Source organism: Peromyscus eremicus, chromosome 1 (genome assembly GCF_949786415.1).
Source record: "Peromyscus eremicus chromosome 1, PerEre_H2_v1, whole genome shotgun sequence".
In the NCBI taxonomy this organism is placed as follows: domain Eukaryota; kingdom Metazoa; phylum Chordata; class Mammalia; order Rodentia; family Cricetidae; genus Peromyscus; species Peromyscus eremicus.
Genome location: NC_081416.1, coordinates 60,752,670 through 60,779,874, shown reverse-complemented (window position 1 = coordinate 60,779,874; position 27,205 = coordinate 60,752,670). Strand labels below are relative to the sequence as shown.

Here is a 27,205-nt window from a genome sequence, read left to right as displayed (position 1 = left end):
TTGTAGGCCAGGCATGGGTCCATCTGTCCGTGTCTCTGATAATCTGGGCAGCGTGTCCCCCTGGTGGGGGGAGGGGTCCCTGAACTGTGTATGTTCCTCCAGGGAGGTTGCTTCCCTGGACATGAGAGTAGTACTGGCCAGGCTGCCTCCCTCTCCTTGGCTATAAGGACATACAGGCAACAGCTGGGCTCCTCCTCAGCTTTCTGCTAGTTCATAGATTCTTAGTGGACTGCTCTGTGGATTCTTGCAACAGGGTTAGTTCAGGGCAGCCATGGGGTGAACACTGGCTAAGTGACATGGAGATAGAAGCAGGTGAGTCCCATCTGTATGGAGAGAGTAGATTTGCCCATGCTGGCCCATTGGTGCTCATAGCTGCCAATAGTAACAGGGCAGAAGTTTCCCTGAAAAGATTAAGAATGGAGGCCTTTTTCTGCCTTTGAATTCCTCAAGGGGTTATTAGGATTCTGCTGGTGAAAAGGTCCAGGGTGAGCTGCCAGGGCCTCACATGCCTGTGGAGGATGCTGCTAAGGGACACTGATGGGTGGTTGTGAAGGAGCTGGTGGGATTGGGACATCTCTGGGTTCTGCAAGTTGTCCTTAGTACTAGCTGGGTTTCTGGGAGAACATTTGGGTGGCCTGTCCCTGGGCTATCAGAGGGCCTGAATGATGAAAAGCCTACAGGATGCTCAGATGGGGAGGCCTGGAGCCTTCTGCTTTGGGATGATGGGGTTTGAGGGTGTGTGCAGGCCTATGTCAGAGTCTGTATCCTCGTGTGTGTGTGTGTGTGTGTGTGTGTGTGTGTGTGTGTGTGTGTCCCCTGTGTTTTGCAGTCTTGTGTACCTATGTACATGTCGGCCTACGAAGGTGTGTACAAAGGTGTGTGTGTGTGTGTGTGTGCGTGTGTGTGTGCGTGCACGCGCGTGCATCTATGTGTAGAGCTGGTGTGTCTGTGAAGGTCTGAACTCTCATGTCTGCCTGTGTGTGGGATGACAGTCAGAGAATCCCTGGGGCTTCCCAAGGAAGGCATCCCCAACCTCATCACCATGGCAACCCCATTACCCATCCCTTGGGCACTGAAGGGGTGGGGCCTGGCAGGTGCAAAGCAGGAGATAGCAGCTACAGGACTCAGAGCTCTGCCAGCACATGGGAGCATGGGAATGGATGTCTGTCTGGACTCCCACAGTCAGGCCTGCAGGCTCTAGTGGCTCCTTCCAGGCCCCACCCTCCCAGAGCATTACAGACTGCCCAGCACTGTAATCCTGACATCTCTGCCCTGCCCTGCATGTCCCTCAGGAGCTAGACAGCTGCCGGTTAGAGCTCTGCCACCAGCTGTGTCTCCTTTGCGACATCATGGCATACATGCAGCAGGTGGGAGTCTGCCCTCACCCTCATGGGGGCCATGGGAGTTCCTAGTGTTGGATCCTCAGGTGTGGACATCAGCTCCCCTTCACTCTGCTGGGCTCCACCTGGTCCCTGCTCACCTTTCCACCTTTGCCCTCAACATGCCTTCCAGGAAAATGCTGCTCCCTCAGAACCTTCTCCTTCTGGGGTCTCTAGGCCTGTCACTCTGAAAGCGGCTTGGCCAGTGGCCTAATCACCTGCTTCCATCCCTAGGGAGGGTAGAAGAGCAAGGCTTCCTTAACTAGGACACCAGCTTAGATGAACGGTTCACTCAATTGAATTACTGAATAGATAAGGGATTCATCAAAAATACCTCATTGGAACAATTTTACAGTATTGAATTGCAGAGACCAGTTAATAGAAACGTAATGTGATTACCTGGCACTGTGGGGATTGGAGTGGGAGGTCCCCACCCACCTCTAGGGATGTGCCTCAGCAAGAAGGGGGTTCCTAGAACTGGCTAAGGGTCCAGCATGGATGGTGGAAGTCGTGTCCAGTGGGGTGTCCTGCTAGGTTCCTGTATGCCCTGAAATTTCCAGCTTGATAGTGCTTGTGACCCCAGATAAGGGAGCTAGGGGAAGGCTGCCCAACTCAGGGGGACTGCAGAGGGTTCCCACGGTGCTCCCTAGGGGGAATTGAGGCCTGCACATGGGGTCTTGGACATCCCTTCCTGCTGCTGGGCTTCTGGGGGTGTATATCGAGGTTAACACCTTGCTATGGGTTCTTGGCCCCTCTTCCTCCATGAATGGAAGATATGGAACTGTCCCTCATCCCTCACATAGGGTATTGATGGTAGATCTTGGAGTGTATCAGGGACCTAGACCCTTTAGCTGTAGAGGACCTCCTGCCCACATCCCCATAAGCCTCTCAAACCCTCTCCTTCTGGGACACACAACCTGTAGTCTGCCCCCTCTTGCCAGCATGATGGATTTGTGATACCCGGTTCACAGACCTAGCCTAGCTTTCCTCGAGCCTCCTCCACAGTAGGGCTTACAATCTGCTACTGGGGGACTTCCTCAGTCTAGTCCTTGCTCTCCATTATTACACATGTTTATGATCTTACTCTCAGTGCCCTTGGGGAGGCTCTCCTGCCCATCCTGAATCCTGGCTTTAGGGGGTTGGAGTTCAATGCCTGGACCACATGTATTGTTCACATTAGGGGCCTGGGGCAGATGCTGGGGTAGAGCTATTGAAACCACTATAGAGAACCCATCTTCCTTGTCCCTTAGCTTGAGTGCATCCCTCTTCCCAGAACCCAGAGTCATGTTGTCATGCTTAGATGTATTGGTAGGTGAGGACAGTTTCTCCAGAATCCCATGATGCTTCCTGGGAAGGGCATGTAGAGTCCTTTAGCTCAGGTGTCCAGTCGTCTGCATCTCTTTGGAGAATCACTTGTCATAGCCTTAAGGGTGCTGGGGATGTCCTAGTGAACAACAGACCTTGTGTCCCCATTCATACCAGCCTGTCACTCTTAATATGTGTTTGGATTGTAGAAGTCACTTCAGGGTTCGTGTGGTGTTCCAAGGGCTGGGGTAATGTGCCATGTGGACCAATTTGTGAAGTTGCAGAAGGCAGACCATAGCAGTGATGGAAGTGAGCTATGGTTGCAAAGAACACAAGGACACTTGGGGTGGGGTGAAGGCTGTGTAGGCTTTCCTGATTGACTGATGACTTAGTACATGAGTGCTGAATACAAGACCAAATGAGTGTTTGAAATTCTTGTAGCTGTTGTTAGTCAAGTCTATTGAGAGTGCTATAGGATGTAGGTGAGGTGGGAATGCTGGACAGCAAGTCTCAGGGGGCACATCAACAGTTCAAAGCAGAAGACTGGAACTGTGAAAATCCTAGCGGTGGGCCCAGATCCTCTTCCCACTTGCCACTTACTCGTCATACAGCCTTTCTAGTTTCTGAGGCTCAGGTGTCTTATAGTAGAGATGTCGTAGCCTTCTGCGCCATAGAGTGGGGAGAACTTCAGAGTGATGCTGGGAAGACCCTTAGGCAGCATGCTGGTGGATTGTTGGCTGCTATGGGTCCTGGACAGTTCTGAGTCCCCAGTGTTAAGCACATGCAGGTACTGGATGTCTCCTCTATTCTTTGGACCCTTGGAAGTTTTGTGGGTAGCAGAGATAGAAAGAAGGAGCCATATTCTCTGACTCTGGGGGCTGGTTACCCACACAAGCATTATGCCAGGATGTCCCTGGGCACCCTTTCTTTTGGCTACCAGCAGGTGATGGTACAGCAAGGGAGCTGGATCAGTGGGCAGTTTAAACTCTGTTCATAGGGCTCAGTGGCCAGGGAAGTGACTGGGGCACAGTGGGGGCCAGAACCTAGCCCCAACTAAAGGAGGCAGGAAGAAAAGGGGAGCCTTGGATGCCTTCCTTATCTGCTCCTGTCACCATGGCAACAGATGGAGGTTTGGAAGAAGAGAAGGAGGACTCTATATGAGGTGCCTGGGATTTGGAGACAGGGATCCTTCAAGGATCATTCAAGAGGAAGGGACGTGACCTCAGGACCTCTTCCTAGGGCCATTGACCCCCCCCCCAAGACTTGTGAGTGGGATTTGGAGTAGGACTGAACCTCTTTTTTTAGTGCCTCTCAGCCTGATTTCTGGTTCAGGATGGCAGGTTGGGGAGGGTTTCATGCTCCCAGCTGAATACTGGTGGGTTGAAGTGAACATCAGGCAGAGAGCTTGACAGTGGACATGGCTCTGTCTCTCCCACTCTGAAGCCAGGGAAAAGGCCTCCAAGGGACACCAGCCTCACCTATAGCTGGTCATGTCCCAGGTGTCTCTGAGCCCTTTCTCCCCTCTTCCCCAGAGAGCTTCCCAGCCTCACATGGCAGGTAGAGCTAGGCTGTGGCATACAGCCTGGCTACACTCCCAGGCTCAGGCCTCGGTACTCTGACCTCTTCAAGGCTGGGCTAAGGGTAGGCATGCAGGTTCAGACCAACCCTGCATGGGACGTTTATGGCCTGTGAAAGTTCATATTGGTGCATGAGGAGATGAGAGAGGGAGTTGGCCTGCTGGGTAGGCCTAAACAAATTCCTGAGAAAACAGTGGGAACTTTCACCGTGGGGAGGGAGAACAGCCCTGGCCAGCTGTTGCATTCCCAAGTACTGTGGGAGCTTGGCACTTGAGCTGAGGCCTTGGGCCTGGCACCACCCTCTGTGGGGGAGGGCATCACTGGCTATAAGCCTGGCCTTGGTACCCAGGAGCAACTTGCCAGCCTGATTTGGCTTTAAGAACCCTACCTGCCTACCCTCTGGAGTACTGCCTCTAGCCCCCAGTATGTTTTCCCTGCTGCATCTTCCCTAACAGTCAACGGACTGGGGTATGGGTTCCTTGGGCGAGGCCCAGTAGCAGGCACCTCAGGGTTGGGTTAAAAAGGAAAGGCTGGTATCAGTGGGAAGACCTTTCCCCAATTGGAGACAGTGGTGAGGATCCCATGGTAGTTTCCACCTTGGGTCCAACGCTGCCCACCTGCCTAGTGTAGGCCTTGGGGCCCAGACTACACAGTGATACAATGTCCTACCATGTCTGTGGAGCCCCGGTCACTACCATGTGTCTCTCGTTCTCCAAGGTCAGGTATAGGGCAGGATCTCCTTGGACCCCAGACAGAGAAAAACAGTATATAAGCTCACCTGGTAGCCATCGCATAGTCCTCCACTACATGCCCCTCCCTGCCTGTCACAAGCCTGGCTGGTGGGCTAGCTCAGTCTCCCAGGGAGGATGGTGGGGTAGGTATTTGCCTCACGGCCACCCCAACTCCCACTAAGGCTGGAACCAGTTGGCTATACTGGCTACAAGCACGTCTGGTGGTCCTGTACTCCATTGTGGACAGCGCTCTCTCCAATTTTCAGTCTACTACCCTCAGATGACTTCACTAGGACATGATCGAGGTAAGCACGTGCTAAGCCCACCACCCTCCCTGTTAATCCAGGGAATTTGGCCCTTCCCAGTTCCTGGGTTCTGGTCTGACCTCCAAGACCCCCACAGTAATGGTCCCTGTGAATGTGGTCTTCCCCATATGGAGCCTTTAGAGGGTACTGAGGAGAGATGAACCACCTCAAGAGGCTGTGTGTTCCTACAGGGCCATTCTAGAAGGTCTTGGGTCCAAGTGGGTCCCTTTAGCTTGTGAGGGCCTCTGCCATTGGTGTTGGCAGGGAAGAGTGACCCTGTCCTCAGATGTGTTGGGAAATGAAGGCTATCACCTGCTTCTGTGAAAGGGTGCCAGGCCTTTCCTCTCTTCCCAGAACCCAGAGACTGGGCCAAACAAAGGGGAGGCAGCTGTGATAGGGCCTGAGCTTAGCCCCTCTGGCTGTTCTAAGGTTGAGGCCCCTCTAGCCCCAGGCCTTTGTCTCATGATTCCCAGGAAGTTGCTGCACAGGTGCATCCAAGCATGGCCTTCCTTTCCTGGGCTGACAGTGGGTAGTGGCACTACTTATCACAAAAGAATGTTTGGGCTGACAGGCTGGGTAGGTTGGGATTTAGTGCCTCATTGCTGTGGTGGGTGACCCCCTGCAAGTCTCATGCCCACTTGCAGGGGAAACCCATTGGCTTTGCCTGGTATCAGGGTTGAGATCACAGGGGTGACACAGGCTGGCCTCGGAGCTCACTGAAGCCCCTGGCCTGATGTGGAGGTGGGCTGGGCTCCCTCTGCTGCCCACTTCCTGCCATTCTCCGGTTGGAGAGGGATACGTACAGAGGACTGGGTCCTCTGGGCCCTGGTGTGAGGGGAGCTCTCTGTTGAAAACATCCAACACTAGAGCCCATTTGGAGAAGTGGGGTCGAGGCAGAGGATTAATCTCTCCCCAAGGTAAGGGATCAAAAGTGGTTTCTTGGCCACTTGGTGGAATGTTCCCGTTATATAAATCAACTTGATTGCACTGTTTTCTTATTGCTGGAAGGCAGGAGAATAGGGCAGGTGGAGTGAGGGACAGGGATGGGCAGCAGGGTGGAGTCAGTGACCCACTGGAAGGACACTACTTGTGTGCCTAGTAGTTCTGTGTTGAGACTGATTTTCATAGACTTGGGAGGTTGGGGGATGGAAGCCTGTTGAGTAGATTTTTTTAAATCTGATACTGTGGATGCTTTATATTTATGGTATGGTCCATTTACATTTTCACTGTCTCTGAGGCCTTTGAGTTTCCTGGAGTTCTAAGTTGCTTTTATTTATTTTTTTTCTTTTTGTGGCATTGTTTACCTATTATAAGCTTGATTTTTCTAAACTCCAGGTCCATTTTTGTGCACGTGCCCCTTACCCCTTTGCCTGGGTTGAGCAAGCCTCTTAGGAGCAGTCTCCTTCCTCTAGCTTTGCTCTGTGGCCTCCTTATCCTCACCTGACTGTGGCCTGATGGGTAAAATGCCTCTGGCCACTCCTGGCCAAAATTGCCATTCTCTCCCATCTGCTCAAAGCCTTTGCCAGCCTGTCCCTGGAGGCCTGGGTGCCCAGTATTTAGGCCCTCCAGGCTGCCTTCGGCAATGCGGATGGCATCTGGTTTGACCCCTGCCTCTTCCCTGGTGAGCTCTTAGCCACCTTTCGGTGGGAGATGAGATGGGCAAGTGCAGAGTTGTTAGTACTTCCAATGTGGGGTCCTTCACATTTGATGTCTACCACAGGACAAGCTACCAGGAGATCCCTGTGTCCAGGCTGGGGGAACTCAGGTCCTGCCAGATGAGGTTATAGGTTCCTAGCCCTCCTTGCCCATCCATGGGCTGCAGAGATGATTTCACTCTATCTGGGAAGGGATTTGGGATACAGCAAGGCAAGGTCACGTGAGGTTGATGCTCCTCTCCCTTTCCACATCCCTTCCCTTCCTGGGCCAGAGCCTCCTTTAGTGGGCACTGACCTGGGGGTACATTTTGCCTAAGAACAGGAGGCTCCTGCCCCCTATTTGGGTGATACTCAGGGGAGGGGGGTGCACAGAGGCAGCCAAAGGGCCTCAGGCATGTGAAATATTTCAGGGCTTAATTAATTTAATTTGAGAGATTCCTTTTCAGAGTATGAACAGTTGTCTCCCCAGAGACGTGTGCCTTCCCTAGCGCACTGGTGGGCGTCCTCGGGATCTGTGTGGAGCTTTGCCTGCACCCTGTCACCAGCCTCCCCCAGCACTGGGGAATCCTGACTATAGCCATGGCTTGGAAACATGGATGCCCGAGCTGTGGGGGTGGAGGCTGACAGGTGAGGAGTGGCTGTGGAGGCCGCTTCAGCACCCACAGCTGTGTGGCTGCTGAGGAGAACATGAATACTTTGATGTCCTCAACTTCAAAGTCTCCACAGCCCGGCTGAGGGAGAGGCATGCTCCAAGCCAGTCTGCCTTTGAAGCTGCCCACTGGGTCTGAACACCCCCAACCCAGGAGCCAAATTCCCTCCCCTGTGTGTGCCCCAGGCATCCTGATCCCTTTGCCCACGAGCCTTGCTTTCCAGCCTGACGTGATCTGTTGTCAGGATCAGAAGAGGGGCCAGTCAGAGCTTGGGGGTGAGGAAATCTGAGGGCCTTCCTGGGCCAGCAGCCAGGCTCTAGAACTGTAGTTAAAGTGCCAGATGCTCTTTCTCCAGAGCATTGTCATTCTCAGTGCATGGGGGGGGGGGGTGTCAGATTCTAGAGATCTGGAACCCTGAAGCCCGCCAAACTTGAGCCCTGGAGAGTTAGGGGCTTCTGGTGACTTGGAACACTGGCAACCAGCTCCCAAGGACACCCCAGCTTGGTCCTAAGCAAATCTTCTCTCCCACGCTGCTCAGCTCTGTGTGGTCAGAGACCCTTCCGCCTGGCAGCTGAACTGTGCTGTCTGTGTTGACATCTGATGGCTGCCAGGAGCTTCTCATGACCCCAAGCTTCTTGGGGCCCTCCTATTCCCACCCATGCTGTCCCTGGACTGTCTCTCCAGTGTGGTTGACTCTGGATAAACACATGCTGTCTCCATCTTCTCTCGTTTTTCATTGCTCCTTTGTTCAGGCATGGTAGACACCCTGTGTGGTGACATATTGTGTACCCTAGTAAAGTTTGCCTGAAGATCAGAGGACAGAACAAGCCACTTGATTAAACACAGAAGCCAGGCAGTGGTGGCACACACCTTTAATCCTAGCACTCAGGAGGCAGAGATATCTGGATCTCTGTGAGTTCAAAGCTACCTTGGACTATATGAGATTGATTCAGTCTAGGAGAGAAAACGGAGCCAGGCAGTGGTGGCACACACCTTTAATCCCAGAACTTGAGATCTCATGCCTTTGCTTGGGAAGTCACATGCCTTTCATCCCAGCACTAAGAAAGAAGTGATGTGGTGGGCAGAGAAAGGTATATAAGGTGTGGGGGAGACAGGAACTAAAGCTTTTTGGCTCCCTTTCGGCTAGGGAGCCTTTTCGGGCTGAGGAGTCCTAGAGGTAAGACATGGCAGTGGCTTGTTCCTTTGTCTCTTTGATCTTTCAGCATTAACCCCAAAATCTGACTCGAGGCTTTTTATTAAAAGACTGTTTAGATTTCATGTTACAGCCCTGAGCCTGGACTGAGAGGAAATGCTTGGGACACCACCCAGCTGGAAGCCTTGACTGCTGGTGCAGTGGCAGGAGAATGAGGCCTGAAGTCTTGTGAACCTAGTTTCTGAGCATGTGACCCCAGGTGCTGAGCCTGCTTCCCCTTCTGAGAAGAAGAACAGAGCTTCATGACTAAAGAGGAAGGTGCATGTGAGCCTAGCGTGGTCCCACAGTGGCATTGCTGGGACACCTGGTCGGACTACCATTCTGTCCTCCATGTCCAAGGCTGGTGGTAGGTCTTAGTGCCTCTGGCCGGTGCAAGTGTATTTGCTGGCGGTAGTCATATTGCAGTGAGCAAAGAGGTCTTTGTGAGTGAACTTTTGTGGAGACGTGACCAGGTTTGTCATGAAAAACATACATGCGCATGTGAGCTGAGGTGTCATGTGTTAGCTCATTGGGCCTTCAGACAGAAGTCACTATAAAAGGATTTGGCCTCTCACACCGCAGGGTCAGCAGGGCTGATTTTTGAGATTTTAGGGAATTCCTTCCAGCTTCTTTCTGGTGTTGGGGGGTTGCTAGTAGTCTTGGATACCCCCAATCCCGCTATCTCACATTGGGATAGTGAACTAATGTGCAAAGGTCTTTACCTAGGCCATCACCTATCCCCCATGTGCCCTATTTGAGGCTTGGCACTCAAGATGGGTGCAGGCATCAGCAACAAGTACATGACAACCCCATCTCCACCAAGTCTTATCACCTCCATACCCCCAAGGCTGCCCCCTGCTCTGGGTTCCCTAGCACCAGATGAGTTTCGGTGTAGGGCAAGAGTAAGGAGGGCCAGGCAGGGAGGAGGTGCTCCCAGGGGAGCTCCAGCTCACCCTCAGGACCCTGCCCTCTAAGCAGGTAGCAGAGGAATGGTGGAATCGTCATGAGCGATGGGGCAGGATGAGGAGCCCATTTACTCTTCATCAGTGGGAACTTCACCAGCGTGTAAAAGGGAAGAGGGATACAGAGCTCCTCCACTCTAAAAATCTTGGTATCCAGCAAGGGCAAGAAATGGCCAAGACCCTCCCCTCTCCTCCAGTGTCCATGCTGACTGCCAGTGTCTCTCATCCTTTGCTCCTGACCCTCTGTCCTCTGCCCTGGCCTGAGAGGCCCAGGCATTGGACGGACTGGGATTAGTGAGCAGTGTGGGCTCTTGCTACCCAGGGGGTGCTTTAGCTATGGGACTCCCATCAGGAAGGATTGCGGGGCTTTGGTCACGGCTGGGGATGTGAAGGGGAGCTAAGCAAGCTAATGATGTTGAACCTTGTCTGCAGTTGCTCCAGAAGAGCTCAGCCTTGTCCTACTGGGCCTGGGAAGTGGGGGAGGTGAAAGCAAGTTCAGAGACCACATGGTGAATGGGGTTGGGTCTGGCCAGGGCACTGCCACAGTGAAATGGCTGCCCCCTATGCCTGTCTGCCTGTCCTAGCATCATCTGGAGGCCTTTAGGGACTGAACATTCGTTGTTATTTTATGACTGGTCACCCTGACATTGAATGGCCTATGGTGGCAAACACCATCATTCCCTGGTCTCTGGTGTCAGGAACTTGGGGCAGCTTAGCAGAAGCCTTGGCCTAGCTGCAGTCCCAGCTTAACTGTGGCCCAGCCTTAGCTGTAGTCCTGGCTTAGCTGTGGCCCTGGCTTTTATAAAGGAAAACACTTAATGGCCCTGGCTTAGCTGTGGTCATGGCTTAGCTGTGGCCCTGGCTTAGCTGTGGCCCTGGCTTAGCTGTGGCCCTGGCTTAGCTGTGGTCCTGGCTTAGCTGTGGTCCTGGCTTAGCTGTGGTCCTGGCTTAGCTGTGGTCCTGGCTTAGCTGTGGTCCTGGCTTAGCTGTGGTCATGGCTTAGCTGTGGCCCTGGCTTAGCTGTGGCCCTGGCTTAGCTGTGGTCATGACTTAGCTGTGGCCCAGCCTTAGCTGTGCTCCTGGCTCACAGTCTGATGAGGGTCAACTGGGATGTTGTTGGGAGGTGAAGACCACTCCCTCCATTGCTCAGGGCCAGACAGCTGCTGTACAAGGACCTCATTTCTCTGCAGGAGGCAGAACCCCAATAGTGGCCATGTTTTTGGGGCCCATGGCCCGAGAGGGGCCTGTGTAGGGTGTGGCTCCAACAGGCTGGCTCATTGGGGGCCTTGGGGAGGTCGGCTGGAACAGTGACTGAGTGGGTGAAAGAGCTGAGACCAGGGTGGTTGCTGCCTCCTGGTCTTCCTCCCCAACTCTAGGGTCAGCTTTTCTAGGAACCCATGGGAACCCAGCCAACCCTGTGCACCAGTGCCTCTGGTCTCCTGCTCTGACATGTGGTTGTGTGTATGTGTTGAGGACGTGACCTGCAGTAATAGCTGAGACCACCATGAGGGTACTGCTGGTGCCTGCTCTCTGGGAAGAGCCCGCAGAGTTCTCTCAGGACGTTCAAGGACAGCTGTACGCAGGCAGGGATGGCTTCATCTGCTCTCTGCTGTCAGTGAGACTCTGTGCATGATGTAGAACATCTGCCCCCTTCTGGCGAGGGTGGGAACTTCATTTCTCAGGTGTTTGTCCTGCATTTTACCAGACACATCCTCAGGATTCACCTGCTGCTGTTATGGACAGCCTGGCCAGGGCAAGTTGGACTCTGCATTGAGATCTATTTTCCCAGGATGGGGCCGCCCCCTACTAAGCCCGCACAGGCTGGCTGTGAGTCCCATCTGTCACCTCAGGGAAATGGGAGCCACTGCCCCTTCACACGCCCACAGTGCTGCCTACAGATAAGTGAAGGAAAATGGGTCATCATGTGCGATAGTGGTTGCCCTGGGAGCTGAGCTTCCCAGGGTAGAGCCAGGGGTCTTAAGATAAGGTGCACTTGGTCCCAGAGGCAGGCTGGTCACTTATAGGGGAGGTCCGGTGACCCTTGAAGCATTCTTCTCATGAGCACTAGTCTTAAGCTAAGGTTGGAGCAGGTGCCCCCTGCCGGGCTCTACTGGAACTGGGGGCAGTGTGCTCATCAGCTGACTGGGGCCAGCATTCAGGTACTGCTGAATCCTGCCTGGTGTGATAGGCCTCGCTTGATAAAAACCTCAGAGGAGACTGCTGCCAGCCACTCACACGCTGCACCCAAGCACTAGCTAACTGCAGGACCCTGCCCCCAAGGCTGCCACAGGCCAAGCACCAATGCCCCCAGCCTACTGCATTCAGCACCAAGGACAGCAGTCCAGCTCAGTCCTCCCTGCACAGCCAGGAGGGAGGTAGTTCAGCCACAGCCTGTCCCCTCCATCCTCTGCCCTAGTACTGCATCTGAACACTGGCACTCTGCCCTGGGCAGAACTGACTCCTTCCCACCCTCCGAACAAACTCAGGCTAGGATAGGAGTTGGCAGAAGCCAAGTGGGTCCCCAGGGTGACCTGTAGGCAGATAAGCAACCTCATGGGTAGTAGTGGCAGGGCAGATGCTCCCAAGTATGTGCAGACAGGTGCCCAGAAGAGAGGTGCCCCTTCATGTCTGACTGTTCCTGAAGGCCTGTGGAGAGCTGAGTCCACCAATGACAAGGTTCAGGAGAGGCCAGGGAGGAGACTAGGCAGAGTATCCATGCTAATGACCGTCTGAGAGGATTGGGAAGGGGTGAGCCTTAAGAGTGGCTGGTTAGAGATGGCCTGGGGGATAGGAGAGGAGGGAGGCACTTGGCCTAGGTCTCCTTGGACCCGGCTCCTGGGAGCCCCTGACTTTCCTTTACACTGATCCCATAGTGCTCATGGGGATAGCATGATCTAGGCAGCAACTGTGACACTGGTGGCTTCTGTACAGCCATGCCCTGCACCTGAGCACCACTGTACAAAGCTCTAAGAAGTCAGTACTGTGTGGGACCTGGGAATCTGTGAGAATCATGCCTCCCTGTCCAGTCTATGTTCTTGAAGCATGTGCCCCCAACAACAGGTGGCCCACAGGTATGCACATGTGCCATACCCAGGGTTGTAGACTCTGAGCCTCATGAATTATGGGTTCCCATCTACACATGGTAGGTAGTACGCTGTAACGTAGTAAGGCCTGCACCGAGGCCTACTGGCAGTGAACAGATGGGGCCTGTGTGCCTGTCATGTCATTTGCAAGAGGGGAAGTAGAGCAGTATGGGTAGGAAGGCCTGAGATGACCCTGTGGGAAGGCTGATGGTCACTGTTCCTCTCAGGCTATTGCAGACAGGTCATATCTTGGCTTTGTAAGGGGAGCGACTTGGGGAAACTGGCGTCCTTCACAGAGGGGAGCTGGGGCTGGAGAGCTTGGCCCTAAGCTAAGATCTGTTGAGGCTGTGTACACCAGGAGACCCTGGGGCACTGGGAGCTTGAGGGCCTGAGAAACATGAGTGCAAGTGGATGCAGCTCACATCTCCCTGGTAAGAATCCTGGGGAGGCAGGGAATCTTAGGGTTTCTATTGCTGTGAAGAGACACCATGACCAGAGAAACTTTTATAAAGGTAAACACTTAACTGGATGGCTTACAGTTCAGAGGTTCAGTCCATAATCATCATGGTGGGACATGGTGGTGAGCAGGCAGACATGGTGCTGGAGAGGTAGCTGAGAGTTCTGCACCTTGCACAGGCAACAGGAAGTAGTCTGTTTAACTGTGTGTAACTTGAGCAAAGGAGATCTCAAAGCACAGCCCCTGTCTTAGGGTTTTCTGTTGCTGTGAAGGGACACCATGACCGCAGCAACTCTTATAAAGGAAACATTTAATTGTGGTGGCTTGCAGTTCAGAGGTTCAGTCCATCATGGCGGGGGAGCATGGTGTCATGCAGGCAGGCATGGTGCTGGAGAAATAGCTGAGTGTCCTACATCTTGCAGGCAACAGGAAGTAGACTGACTGCCACACTGAGTGATGCTTGAAAAAAAGACCTCAAAGCCTGCCCCCACAGTGACTCACTTCCAACAGAAGGTGTGGCCCGGGTTAAAGGTGCTCCCTCCAGCCTCAAGGTCTGGATTAAAGGCATGTGTCATCTAGCCTCCTCCAATGAGACTACACATCCTCCAACAAGGCCACACCTCCTAATAGTGTCACTCCCTATGAGCTTATGGGGGCCAAATATATTCAAGGTACTACAGTCCTACAGTGACATACTTCCTCCATCAAGGCCACACCTCTTAATAGTGGCACTCCTTTTGGGGGCTATTTTCTTTCAAACAGCCACATTCTACTCCCTGGCCTCCAAAAACTTGTAGCCATATCATAATGCAAAAATGTATTCAGCCCATAGTTTCAACAATGTTTTAAAGTCTAAAGTTCAGACTCTCTTCTGAGATTCATGCAATCTTTTAACTGTAATGCCCTATAAAATAAAAAATAAAAAACGGATCGCATACTTCCAACATACAATGGCATAGGATATACATTACCAATACAAAAAGTAGGGAAGGGAGCATAGTGAGGAAATGCTGGATCAAAGATAGACCGAAAACCAGCTGGGCAAACTCCAAACTCTGCATCTCCATATCTGATGTCAAAACGCTCTTCAGATCTCCAGCTCCTTTTAGCTTTGCTGACTGCAACATACTTCTTTCTCTTGGGCTGGTTCCAGCTTTCCTCGGCAGGTATCCCATGACTCTGGCATCTCTAACATCTTGGGTTCTCCAAGGTAATCCAGGCTTCAACTTCACAGCTTCACACAATGGCCTCTCTGGGCCTCCATTCAGGGGCATCCCTGACACATGCCTGGCCTCAGCAGCTTTCCTTAGTTGGAGGCAAAGTCCATAGCCCCTTTCTCCTGTCCTTAACTCTAAAGTCAGAACCACTTGGCTGAAGCTGCCAAGTTCTGCTGCTTACTGGGGCTGGAACATGGTCCCCTAGTTCAATTACATCTTCACCAGCTTTCTGTTTTCCATGGATTCCTTCACTGCCTAAGCACTTCCTGGTGCTCCTTTTCTCAAATTTTATATTTTGTGATTTACCCTGATCAGCTTGCTCTTTTCCATTATAAATGTTCATTAGAGTTAACACTAGTTACCACACATTAGAGTCTATACTAGGCTGTTTTGAGATTTCCTCTGCCAATGTAATTACTCCAAAACTCTTCATTTTAGTCTCAGGCAGACTCTTCAGATAAGGGCAAAAGGCAGCCACATTTTTTCACCAAAATACCACAAGACTAGTCTCTAGGCCACAAACTAACAGTCTTCTTCTCTGAAACATCTTGATCCAGGCCCCCACAGTTCAAATCACACTCAGCACCACTGTCTTCCATGCTCTTACTAGGATGGATCATTAAGTACCACTTAAATCATTTAACTGCTTTTCTAATCCACAGTCCTAAGGTCCATATTCCTTCCAACAAAAGCATGTTCAGGCCTATCACAGCAATACCCCAGTCCTTGTACCAACTTCTGTCTTAGTTAGGGTTTCTACTGCTGTGAAGAGGCACCATGACCACAGCAACTCTAATACAGGAAAACAAGAAATTGGGGTGGCTTGCTTACAGTTCAGAGGTTCAGTCCATAATCATCATGGTGGGACATGGTGGTGAGCAGGCAGACATGGTGCTGGAGAGGTAGCTGAGAGTTCTGCATCTTGCGCAGGCAACAGGAAGTAGTCTGTTTCACTGTGTGTAACTTGAGCAAAGGAGATCTCAAAGCCCAACCCCACAGTGACACACTTCCTCCAACAAGGCTACACCTCCTAATAGTGCCACTCCCTTTAGGGGCAATTTTCTTTCAAACCACCACAGGGGGTCACTGTCTTGAGGGTCGCACTGGGACCTGGGGAACAAGCAGAAGGTTGCAACCATGTGCATTTTCTAGGTACCCTGGCCCACTGTGGCAAGACTGAGGGAAGGGACTGGCAGAAGGAGGTTATAAGTGGACCATGGTTTCCCAGTTGACTTGATGCCTCTGCAGAAATGTTGTGCTTGGGATCCAGTTGGGTGTATGATGCAGCCCTGAGCTCTGCTTGCTTGTCACTTTGAGGTGAACATCAGTCGTGAGACATGCAGGCACATGCTGCATCCATGGTTGCTGATGCCACTCAAATGGACATTCTGTCTGTCTCGGGGAAGGACGTCTCTGGAATGCCACCTCTACCCCTCCAGTCCCATGGCTATGGCCTGAGGTGTTGAGAGATACAGAAGGCCCCTCCCCGGTGCTGATATTGTCACCTACCTAGTGTACACTACCCGAACCACAGAGCAGCAGGCCATTCTGTGGCTGCCACTGGACAGTGAGAAGTGTTCTCTGACCATGGTCCCCCAGGGCTCAGAGAATGCTGAGGTTGGGGTTTTCAAGAGGACCACGATCTATAAGAGAGTCCAGCAATGGCAGGTCAGGAGGGGAGAGACACTGGATCCCAGAATGTGTCCAGTGCCCCCAGGTACTTGGCCATTAGCCAAGGACTCCTGCAGGTTCATAGGGAGCCAGATCTGCCTCCCAAATGAGGGCCTCATCCTCTTCCATCTCCTCTGCCCAAAGTTATCCCTGGGGTATCCTTGAAGATCACCTGGCTTGATCCACAGTTAGGCTTATTCCTTCCTCTCCCCAACTGAGGAAGTGATTCTTTGGGATCACTGGAATCCAGAGGGCACAACAGCATACCAAGCTGCTACTCCACATCCCCTAGAAAATGCCCAGCCCACATGGTAGTATCTTGCCCCAGTTCTGTTTAGCTGGGTGGAGGACAGGCATATCTGTTGCCCTCACTCTGGCACAATCATTAGCCTCTGCCTCTAGTGAGGGTCAGCACTGCTCAGAACCCAGTCACCATGTGCTTCCTGGGCAGCTGGGGGCCCAGTCAGGGCCTGCCTAATGCCTGAGTTGACCAGCTACAGTTGCATACCTGCTTACCTCCCCTGATTTCTCTAGCCGGGCTCAGAAGCCCCGGGTGCCTGTGGGTAGAAGTAGCTCTAGAAGGGCCTGGGGCCTTCATACCCATACTTTTGAAGCCTGGGGACCCTCCGTAGAGGCATGGAAGCCCCAGGACCTTTGAACCTGCTGCTGCCCCTTGCAGAAGCAGTGCAGTTGGAGCTGGTGGATCCTCATGCTTCCAGCTCAGCCCCACCCTGGCAAGGCCCCGTGTAATTATCTGTGACATGGTATACTTTCCCTTTCTATGTGAGGCTGCATCTGTGTGAAGACAATAATTACAGATAAAATCACAATTGGAAAATAAGCCCCAGCGAGTTAGAGGGCTGGGTAATGACGGGTGATCGTGGGCTTCCCGCCAGGAAGTCGCTTGTCCCCGAGGCTGCAGGCCAGACGGCTGGGGCTTCTGAAGGCATACTCCCTACTCACTGAAACAGGAAGGGGGCAGAACTGCTCCTGACCCAGACATTTCACCCCAGAAGACCCCCATTTGCCCTTTTTTCCTGAGGCAGGCCCACACTTTCCCACATGAAGACAGGGAGGGAGTGGCCTAAAGCACCAGGAGAGCTTTACCAAGGAGAAGCATTGCCATGCTGGGCTGTGCAGGGTGTGTAGGGATATTCAAGTACAGTGGTGGATGGGAAGTGGGCTTTCTGTGCACACTGGAAGCAAGTGGAAGAAGGTGAAGGGAGGGTCCAGGGTGGCTCCCCTGAACCTTAGCCAGACTGTATCTAGAGCTACCATTGTACCACCCATTCCCCTGAGCAGGGATTGTGATCTCCTATTCCCAGGAAGTCCCTAGACAAGACTTGGGGCTCAGGGGCACCTTGTTCTGGTAGCCTTCTGTCCTCTTGGCTTTTGAAAAGCCAGCTAGGTAGATGCCACAACCCCAGTTCCCCCTACCTCTAAGGTGGGGCATGATACACAGCTATGCTTGACAGACTTTGGAAATCACACTGGATGGAGATGACAGCCTTGTCTTCTTAATATTTGATGCCCACTCCAGTTTAGTACCATGTCCTTCCTGAGGCAGGACAATACTTTTCTACATGCCTCTCATGGTACCTGTTACCTGGCTGGAGAGTGTGTGTGAGTGTGAATGCATGTATGTGGGATTGGGTGTGGGGTATGTGTGCACATTCATGTGAGGGTGAGTACATGGTGAGCATGCACATAGGTGAGATGTGAGTGTTCTGGTATATGTGCACATACATGGGAGGCTGAATGTGTATGCCACCTGTTTGTGAGGGTGAGTACATGGGCATGTACATAGTATGTGACTGGATATGCATAAGTGCATTGTGGGGGGGATGGGTGTGCACACAACCATATAAGGGTGAGTATGAACATAAGAGTGAGGAGATGAGGCATGTGCCATATCTGCCAGGGCCCAGCATGTCATCCGTGAGGTCATTTGGTAAGCATCTCATGATTTAGCCACACTATTGGTTAAATGGCTTCTGGGTATGCTTGCCAGCTGGATTGTGATGACATGGAACTCCTCTTTTTGAGACTCTGGTGTTCCCTGTTCCTCACATGCTGAGCCATCCAGTCTGCCGGAAGGCTGGGCCTACCTGCCTGGAACACATTTAAGGATGCCTGTCATGCTCCTTCCTACCCACCAGCCCTGCTCTTATTCCATCCTTGGGCAGAACATGGCTTTTTGTCCTCTGAGATCTCCTGAGGGGACACATTGTTTCTGGGTCACTCTCATCTCCTGATTTGCCTTTGTCCTTTGCAAGTGGATCTTGTAGGTTTGCAGGAGCCCTTCCTCCTGGGGCAGGAGGCTTTTATCACTTGTCATACTGTCCTTCCCCATTTCTCTTGCACCTACAGTCTTGTTTTGGGGACTGGATAGTTTTACCAAGTCTTAAGTACCTTCTGACCAAGTGCAGATGGCCTAATGCCTTGGCCAGTGCCACAGCCCATGTGGTGATTGATTGAATTATGGATAGCAGGTTATCAGTACCTTGCCCTCCTGGCTTTCTCTTTCTCCCCAATCTGAGCAGGAATCACACTGGATCAAAGACAGCCAGCAGGAGGTACCAGAGCCTATGCCAGGCTTCCCTGGCTAAGGTGTCCCACCATGGCCAACTCCTAGCCTGGGCTCTCACATGGCAGCCTGGGATTTTCTCCATCAAAAAAACCACAGTACTGCACTTAGACACCCAGGACCCCAGCTCCAACTGGGTTCTGAAACTACATCTCTGTTGTGACCTTACACAAAACATGAACTGTCTTTCTACACATTTATCTGTTTCGTGTTCATTTTTGGCCCATTTGTATAATACTGCCATGCGCACGTGTGTGTGCATAGATGTGCACATGCACATGTCTGTGTGTATGTGTTTTCTTATCAGTTTTCAAGAGCCCTTTGATTTGGTTAGGAAATTAATCTTCCGTGGAGAAGGGAGATAATGCCCACATCAGAAACGCTTCCTCTAGCCCCACTCTACCTTTCCGCTGATTTTGCCCTGCACTCTTCTCATGTCCCCTGCTGTGGCTCATTCTGTTGGGACAGTATCTGGACACAGCCTGAGTTGAAAAGAGCAGTCTCTGCCTCATGGCTGCTGATCTTGGTCTAGCTTTGCTTCCCACTGACCATCATGGGTTCCAGAGAAGACCCCTGCTACCTCCTCTAGCCTGCCTAGCATCCATATGTCTCATGAGATTCCTCCAGCTCCAGGTACCAGCCTCAAGATAGGTAGACTCCTCCATGGGGGGGGCATGTCTAGGGACTGGGCCTGACAGGGCTCTGGGGGCACAGGTACAGAACACTATCCCTGCAGAAGTCTGCAGGTGAAGGGTTTTAAGTAAGATTGTGTTAGAGGACAGAGCGACTCTGGACTCAGAGCATGTTGCCTCTTCAACATGGGATGTACTTGGCCTGGGGGAAGGGCTCTGGTGACCTGGGAGAGGGACAGTGGCACACGGAGACCTCAGGTTTCAGGAGGGATCTGGTTTTGGTGCAGCAAGCCGCTTTTCCGGAACCATTCTGATCAGGGAGTAAGGTGGTCAATGGCCAGGGTTGGACAGGCTTGGGGACTGCAGGACAGAATGCAGAGCTCCCAGACTGGGAGGTGGTCCCTGCTATCTAAGCCTGGGGTGATGTAGAGCTGGGGCTAGAGTCTGGCCTTTCTCCCACAGGCCTGGTGAAGCTGGGAATCCACTGCGTCACCTGCCAGAAGGTCGCCATCAAAATTGTCAACCGTGAGAAGCTCAGTGAGTCGGTGCTGATGAAGGTGAGGCAGTGGGCTGAGGCAGAAGGGTCACTGCCTGGAAGGATGGACCTAGGTATCTGGGACTAGCATGGGTGGCCTCTGTCTTACCCCTTACCCCAGTTAACCCATGGGATCCTGCCCCATTCTGGGGGAGCAACAGCAGGTTAGCTCCTGGGCTATTCCATCCTCAGGAAGGGTTCCATTTGCCTTGACTATGTTAGCCTGGAGAACAGTTCCACAGTGGACAATGACATGCTGGAGCAGCGGGCTGAGCCCTAGTTCTCTGATTAGAATGAGGACGTGCCCCTTGCCTCTGAGACCCCTCCTGCCATGACCAGGCTATCCTGAAGAGGGCTGGATAGGCTCTAGCTCCTGGTGTGGAGAAGCTGAGAGACCTGAGTGGGTGGCAGTTGTAAGAGAAGACACCAGCTTAGGTGGAGTGGAGGACTTTTGGCATTGGAGGGCTGTCCAGTTTTGAACTGGAGACACGTTGGATGGATATATTCCATGGCACAGGGGCCCTGAGATAAAGGGCAGGGTTTTGGTTCTGTGGGCATTGTACACATGGGACTGCATGGGAGTTAAAGGCTTTGGGGACAGAGAGGCCTATGAGAGGTTAGTGCCTACTGGTACCTTCTCACTGCCATTGCCTGTAGGGCCAAGGTGGCTGTGGGCAAAGCTATACTCACCAGAGTTCTCGAATTAAGCTCAGAAACAGACCTGGGGTAGGCACTAGAACAGACTCCACCTTCGCTTCCAAGAATGGTGACATCCTGGAGCCCATAGAAGAGGGACCTGAGTTCTTACGCAGGGCCTGTCACACAGTTCCACATCCTGCATGTGCGTGCAGTCCTCCGTACACACAAGCAGCCCCCTACACATATACACACTGAGCAAGCACGCTCACCTGCAGCTCTGCTCTGGTCCCCACTGCCAACTTATGCAGAACCCCTGGCCAAGGCATTTGTCCTGGCATCTGCTCTTCCCTGCAAGATAGCAAGATCCAAGCTGCAGATATCCCTTCTCTCCAGCTCAGCCCCAAATGCAACGTCATAACCCTAGGAGACAATGCATGTAGGCCACTGGAGGGCCTGTTTCAGTGGGCTGTGGTCGGCTGCAGGGCAGTGACAGAGTTTCTCTGCAGGTGGAGCGAGAGATTGCCATCCTGAAGCTCATCGAGCATCCACATGTCCTGAAGCTGCATGACGTCTATGAAAACAAAAAATATTTGTAGGTATTGCTGGGCCTGGAGAGCTGGGGAGGCCAGAGGGGGTGGCTGCAGAGGCCCAGACTGCTCTTGCATTTGGAGAGCTGGCTGTGTCCGTGTTGCCATCCAGCTGAGGAGGGGCTAGCCACAGTGGCCACAGTTTTCATTACCAGACCTGTGGCTGGTGCTCCTGGGGATCTCCAGGCTGTTAACTTGAGGCCAACAATGGGGAGGGCTTCCCTGGAGGAAGATCTGGGTTCTAGGGCCAGTAGAGCTTGTTCCCTCCTAATGCTGTCCCCTACTGAATAGCCCCTCTGTGGGGATTCATCAGTCTTCCAACTCCCACTGCCCCACAAGGCCCAGGCTCAGTGAGACATCCTGGGAAGAGGGTGGAGCTGTAGCTTGCCAGGGCCCTAAGGAGGCCAGCAAGCAGGGCCATGAGTGAGGCTCACTGGGCAGTGCATGGAGGGTGAGTCTGGCTGCTCTTTTAGTTCCTGTGACCAAATACCTGACAGGAAGCAGCTTGAGGGAAGAAGCGCTTATTCTGGCCCTTTTGAGAGCTGAGGATGTATGGTGGGAGTGAGCAGGGCATCAGCTTCCACAAGCCTGGGGGCTGGGCAGTTGATAGTCCTGGACCTCTATGACGGTCAGGAGGGAACTGGGGAGGGGCCCTGCTGAGGCAGTGCCGAGCCTCTACCTACCCCTGTGTCCTCCAATGCTGGGCCCAGCACCACAAGGCTTGCTTACAGGGCTTGGGACCCCAGGTCAGCTGACTACTGTCAGCAGGTCCCACCCCAGCCTGGCTTCCTGTCCAGTACCACTGATGCCTGTCACCAAGTGAGATGGCGCCCATCTCTGTCACTAACTGTCCTTTGTTCCCTCCCTCGGGGGTCTTGCCTTCCCCAGGAGTTTGTTCCATTCTGAGTCCATCAGACTACATCCTGTGCAGCCCATGTATCTCCTTGGTCACCTCTTGAGTCCTGTTACACAGCTGAGATCCTAGGGGGTCTGAGATGTAATTCTCCAGTTGCCCACACTTCCCCTCTGGTTCTGCAGTATAGCAAAGACCCGAGGGACTGGTACAAACTGGGCAGGGAGGAGATGGCAGGCCCCGCTGGGTCAGCCTCACTCCATTCTTGGTTTCCACACGGACCCTCTGCCCAGCTCCGGGGGGTCTATGTGATCTTCCCTGGGACCCAGCTGCTTGGTGTGAGAGCCACCAGGAGCCATAGCAGGTACCCTCCTTGGAGCCTTGCTCTGGGCCCTGCACCAGGCCTCTCTGACGAGGCAGCAGGAGGGCAGGCGGGGGCTATGTACCAGGCCATGATGCTGGCACTGATGTCCCCCTGCCCCATTCCACAGATACCTGGTGCTAGAACACGTGTCTGGGGGAGAGCTGTTTGACTACCTGGTGAAGAAGGGACGGCTGACCCCCAAGGAGGCCCGCAAGTTCTTCCGGCAGATCATCTCTGCACTGGACTTCTGCCACAGCCACTCCATATGGTGCGAGCCAGGCCAGGCTGAGTCAGGCCTGCATCTCAAGAGGGCAGGGGGGCTCCTACAGGCTTCATCTAGGAGGCATTGAAAGGCTGCCAGGAACCCACCTGTGCTTCATCCCTACGGAGGGCAGGAGGCCACCTCATCCCTGTCCCTGTCACCCAGACCAGGAAGACCACTTAGTGTTAGCTGCCAGTATATTACCTACCTCGGTCGCCACCAGCCTGCCTGACTAACAGGAGTTCAGAAAGGGGAGCAGTCCCTATCAGGGAGCTTCAGTGGGGAGTGGGTACAGGGCCTCATTTCAGCTCACCTGGGTCTTACTCCCCAGCCACAGAGACTTGAAGCCAGAGAACCTGTTGCTGGATGAGAGGAACAACATCCGTATTGCAGACTTTGGCATGGCATCCCTGCAGGTGGGAGACAGCCTGCTGGAGACCAGCTGCGGGTGAGTGAGTGGTACCCCACAGGCCCAGGACATAGCCCTGGGGGGCAGACACCATAGCCATTGCTGCCCAGTCTGGACAAGCTTTGAAACTGGCCTGTGGCTTCGGAGCTACAGGCTATTTTGGTGGGAAACCCTAGGACTTTCTCTCCCAGCACTGGAGCTGGACTGAGGGCAGGAGGCATGACCCCTGTCCTTATAGTAGGCATGTGGGGACCCTTTGTCTGGCACCAGCATCATCTTTCAGTGGTGGGATCTGGGGGAACATCTCATTGGGCCTTCTCTCCTGGGTCTGGATAGATGAGCAGGTAGGTCTGAGCATAGCAGTCCCCAGACTCCAGACCTCCATCTCCTACCAGAGCATACAGGGTTATTTAGGTTGGGGGGACTTGGTCTCAAAGCCATTCATCTTCCTGGGGCCAGACCAGCAGTGGCCTGTAGACCTCACATGCAGGCTTCCTAGGGCAGGGCTCACATGGAGGAAGCCTCAGGGAGGGTGTAAAGATCTGGGCTGTGCACCCTGGCCTCCTGCCCCCTGACCTGCTGTTTTGCCCTTAGATCCCCACACTATGCCTGTCCGGAAGTGATTCGGGTAAGCAGCCACCGGGGTCCCTGTGGTGGAAGGTCCCCTTATCCTGTTACTGCTGGGCTAGTCACAGCTCAGCTGCCTTCCCTCAGACCCAATCCCCGACTAGATACCCCCCACCCTGCATACTGCCAACACCTGGCATTGCCCTCCTCCCACAGGGTGAGAAGTATGATGGCCGCAAGGCAGATGTGTGGAGCTGTGGTGTGATCCTGTTCGCCTTGCTGGTGGTGAGCCCCACCCACCTCACCTACTTGTTCCGCTCCCTGCTGCTCCCCACACCCCCTCTCCCTTCCCTCCTCCCGTGCTACTGACCCATGATGAGTGCTGTCCTGCTTACCCACAGGGGGCTCTGCCTTTCGATGATGACAACCTGCGGCAGTTGCTGGAGAAGGTCAAGCGTGGTGTGTTTCACATGCCACACTTTATCCCACCAGACTGCCAGAGTCTTCTGCGTGGCATGATTGAGGTGGATGCAGCTCGGCGCCTCACGGTGCGTCCTGCCTACCCCTCTGCCCTAGCCAGAACTCGGGTACCCTTGGGGAGCCAGGCCCCTCTCCCTCCTCTTGTCCCTTCTTCACACCATCTCTTGGACCTGTCCCTTCCTCAGACCGCCCTGTACCGGTGGGGCCAAGCTTCCATCTCTAGCACTTGCTCGTGGGCACTTTAGGGAGAAAATATCTCTGAGGGTGAGACTTCCCACCAGGGCCTGTGTGTGTGTGCTGCAGGCATACCACATGCACAGTGATGTGAGTCTGTGCCATGCCAGATGGACAGGCTCAAGTGTCGATCCGTGTTTGCTAGCATGTGTGCCCAGGTATGTGTGGGCAGAGTGTGCCCAGCTGTGCATGAGGCTGTGCACAGCTGCATGTAGAGTGAGTGCCCGTGTGTGTTACTTATGCATATATTTGTGTGTATCTAAGTGGTGGGGGAGAGTGTGTACCCAGCTTGGAAAGCATGTGCCCAGCTGTGTGCAGGGTGAGTCCTCAGGTGTGTGTCACCTGTACAGCAGTATGTGGGTGTCGATGTGCATAGGTGTGTGTATGTGACTGTGCCCAGCTGCATGCAAGGTGAGTGCCTATGTGCGTTATCTGTACATAGCCGTGTGCGTGCCCAGGTGTGGGGGGCCTGTACCCAAATCTTAGGAGCACATGTGTGGTAGATGGCGGGTCTGAGCCTGTGAGTGGTTGGTTCAGGTGAGCCCTGGAGAGTTTGCTGCCCTTTACTGCCATTCTGCCCCTTGGACATCCTTGTGGAATGCCTCCTGGCAGTGCCAGCCTCATAGCTCCATCAGCTATGGGGTGGGCAAAGGTGTGAGGGAAGCCCCAGCAGTTGGTTTTTAAGCCACACAGCATCTGCCAATGTAAAGGAAGCAAGATGCCTGGTAGGCTGGCCTTTTCTAGAAGAGATGTTTTCTGCTCTCTCTCGCAAAGCAAGTTATCCCTGTCTCTGAGCCAGGATGGAGAGAAAGGTGTAGTGGGCTACCTCAGCCTCCTGCCCACACCTGCACCCAGCCCCTCCCAGCCTCCTGGCTTTGCCTCCTGGACTGGTTCCTCACTCATGCCCTCTGATCTGGGAGGGCCCAACCAGGCAGGGTCCCAGGGCACTGCTTGCTTCCTTGCCTCTCTTCTCCGTGGACCCTGCCCCCCAGCCTCTCCTTCCCTGGCTTTACTTCCTCTGCATCTGGGGTGGAGTAGGGGTGCTGGCCTGGGCCTCTGGGATGCGGCCCCTGCCCTGCCTCCTGTTCTCCCGCTCTGGCCCCCTACCTCCTAACGTGGGCTCCCCCGGTACTAACCCCTGTTTCTCTTTCCTTGTAGCTAGAGCACATTCAGAAACACATATGGTATATGTAAGTAGCTTCTCTGCCCACTAACGCCTGCTTTGCCTGTTGCTGTGGCCTGCAGGGCCTGATAGGAAGGGGGGAGGGTGCCAGCCAGCTCGGGGCTGCCCTAGCCTCACTCTCGGCCTCCCTGAGCGGCTGTTGCAGGATACAGGAGGTCTGCAGGGCTGGGTGCAGGGACAGCAGCAGGACTTGGGCTCACGTGAGGGTGGACCTCCTACCCTCCTGGCCACCTCAGGGTGGGTGGAATGGTTTCAGAATGGGCCAGAAATGAGTGACTTCTGCTGGGTGCCCTGTCGTCCACAGAGGTGGCAAGAACGAGCCAGAGCCGGAACAGCCCATCCCACGCAAGGTTCAGATCCGCTCACTGCCCAGCCTGGAAGACATCGACCCTGATGTGCTGGATAGCATGCATTCGCTGGGCTGCTTCCGGGACCGCAACAAGCTGCTGCAGGACCTGCTCTCTGAGGAGTATGTTGGAGTGGGGGTAGGGCTGGCTTAGTTACTGGGCTCCATGCCCCAAGCTCTAGCTGCTCTAGGGAACATCCTTGTTGCCCCCCTGTGGACCCTCCAAGGCAGCTGGCCACAGCCAGAGTCCCTGCAGCGTCATTATCAGGCACCCCATATCACCATATGCCCACCCTCTTGGCACCTCTCACCTTCTGCAGGGAGAATCAGGAAAAGATGATCTATTTCCTCCTCCTGGACCGGAAAGAACGGTATCCCAGCCATGAGGATGAGGACCTACCTCCCAGGAATGAGATAGGTACAAAGCTTCCAGCCTACCCTGTGCCCCCTGTTCCTGGCTTTTGGCTCAGCCTGACCCCAGTCTGCACACAGACCCTCCCCGGAAGCGTGTGGACTCCCCAATGCTGAACCGGCATGGCAAGCGGCGACCTGAGCGCAAGTCCATGGAAGTGCTCAGTGTGACAGATGGTGGCTCCCCAGTGCCTGCACGGAGAGCCATTGAGATGGCTCAGCATGGCCAGAGGTATGTGCCTGCCCCTGGGGGCCCAAGCCTCCCTCCTTTGCCCTGGCCAGGGCAGCATCAGGTTCTTAGCCTACTACCCTTTCTCTGGCCTTGCTTGTCTCTGTCCACTATCCCTGGGATCTGAACTGAGGCCACTAGAGTGGGTTGGAGTTCACTGTGCTAAGCATGCTGGCTGGCTGGCTGCATGGGCTGAGCTGGGCTGCACTGGACTGAGCTGACTAAGCTGGGCTGGACTGGACTGGGCTGGACTGGATTGGATTGGAATGGGTTAGGCTGAGCTGGACTGTACTCAACTGACCTGGGTTGGGCTGGACTGGACTCAACTGGACCAGGCTGAGTTGGGCTGGACTGTTGTGAAATGGACTGGGGTGAGCTGGGGTGGTCTAGACTGAGCTGAGCTGGCCTGGACTTAGCTAGGCTGGGATAGATTGAACTGGTCTGGTCTGGTCTGAACTGGGCTGTCCTAGACTAAACTGGACTGGCTGAGCTGATCTGGGCTGAGCTGTGCTAGACTAGAACGAGCTGGTCTGTACTGAGTTGGCCTGGACTGAGCTGGTCTGGTCTGGACTAAGCTGGGCAGTCCTGGGCTAGGTTGAGTTGGCCATGACTGAATTAGACTGGACTGGACAAAATTGAATTGGGCTGAGCTGAGCAGGGATGGACTGGACTAGACTAGGCTAGATGTGCCTGGCTGGTCTGT

The 27,205-nt window shown here is 53.8% G+C and overlaps 1 protein-coding gene across 7 annotated transcripts in view; it reads left to right on the top strand.

The window, feature by feature from the left end:
• Positions 1 to 27,205, top strand: part of Brsk2 (BR serine/threonine kinase 2) — a 54,796-nt gene that overhangs the window by 12,023 nt on the left and 15,568 nt on the right. For all 7 annotated transcript variants that reach the window (XR_009379478.1, XR_009379476.1, XR_009379477.1 and 4 more), the window contains exons 2-12: positions 19,866 to 19,960; positions 21,084 to 21,169; positions 22,509 to 22,649; positions 22,975 to 23,091; positions 23,647 to 23,680; positions 23,836 to 23,904; positions 24,021 to 24,167; positions 25,492 to 25,523; positions 25,821 to 25,985; positions 26,183 to 26,280; positions 26,355 to 26,505. Coding sequence is in view for 3 of the 7 variants with exons in the window: in XM_059264355.1 (XP_059120338.1) it covers positions 19,866 to 19,960; positions 21,084 to 21,169; positions 22,509 to 22,649; positions 22,975 to 23,091; positions 23,647 to 23,680; positions 23,836 to 23,904; positions 24,021 to 24,167; positions 25,492 to 25,523; positions 25,821 to 25,985; positions 26,183 to 26,280; positions 26,355 to 26,505 (1,135 nt within the window). In the remaining 4 variants the exon portion in view is untranslated. The remainder of the gene's footprint in view (positions 1 to 19,865; positions 19,961 to 21,083; positions 21,170 to 22,508; positions 22,650 to 22,974; positions 23,092 to 23,646; positions 23,681 to 23,835; positions 23,905 to 24,020; positions 24,168 to 25,491; positions 25,524 to 25,820; positions 25,986 to 26,182; positions 26,281 to 26,354; positions 26,506 to 27,205) is intronic.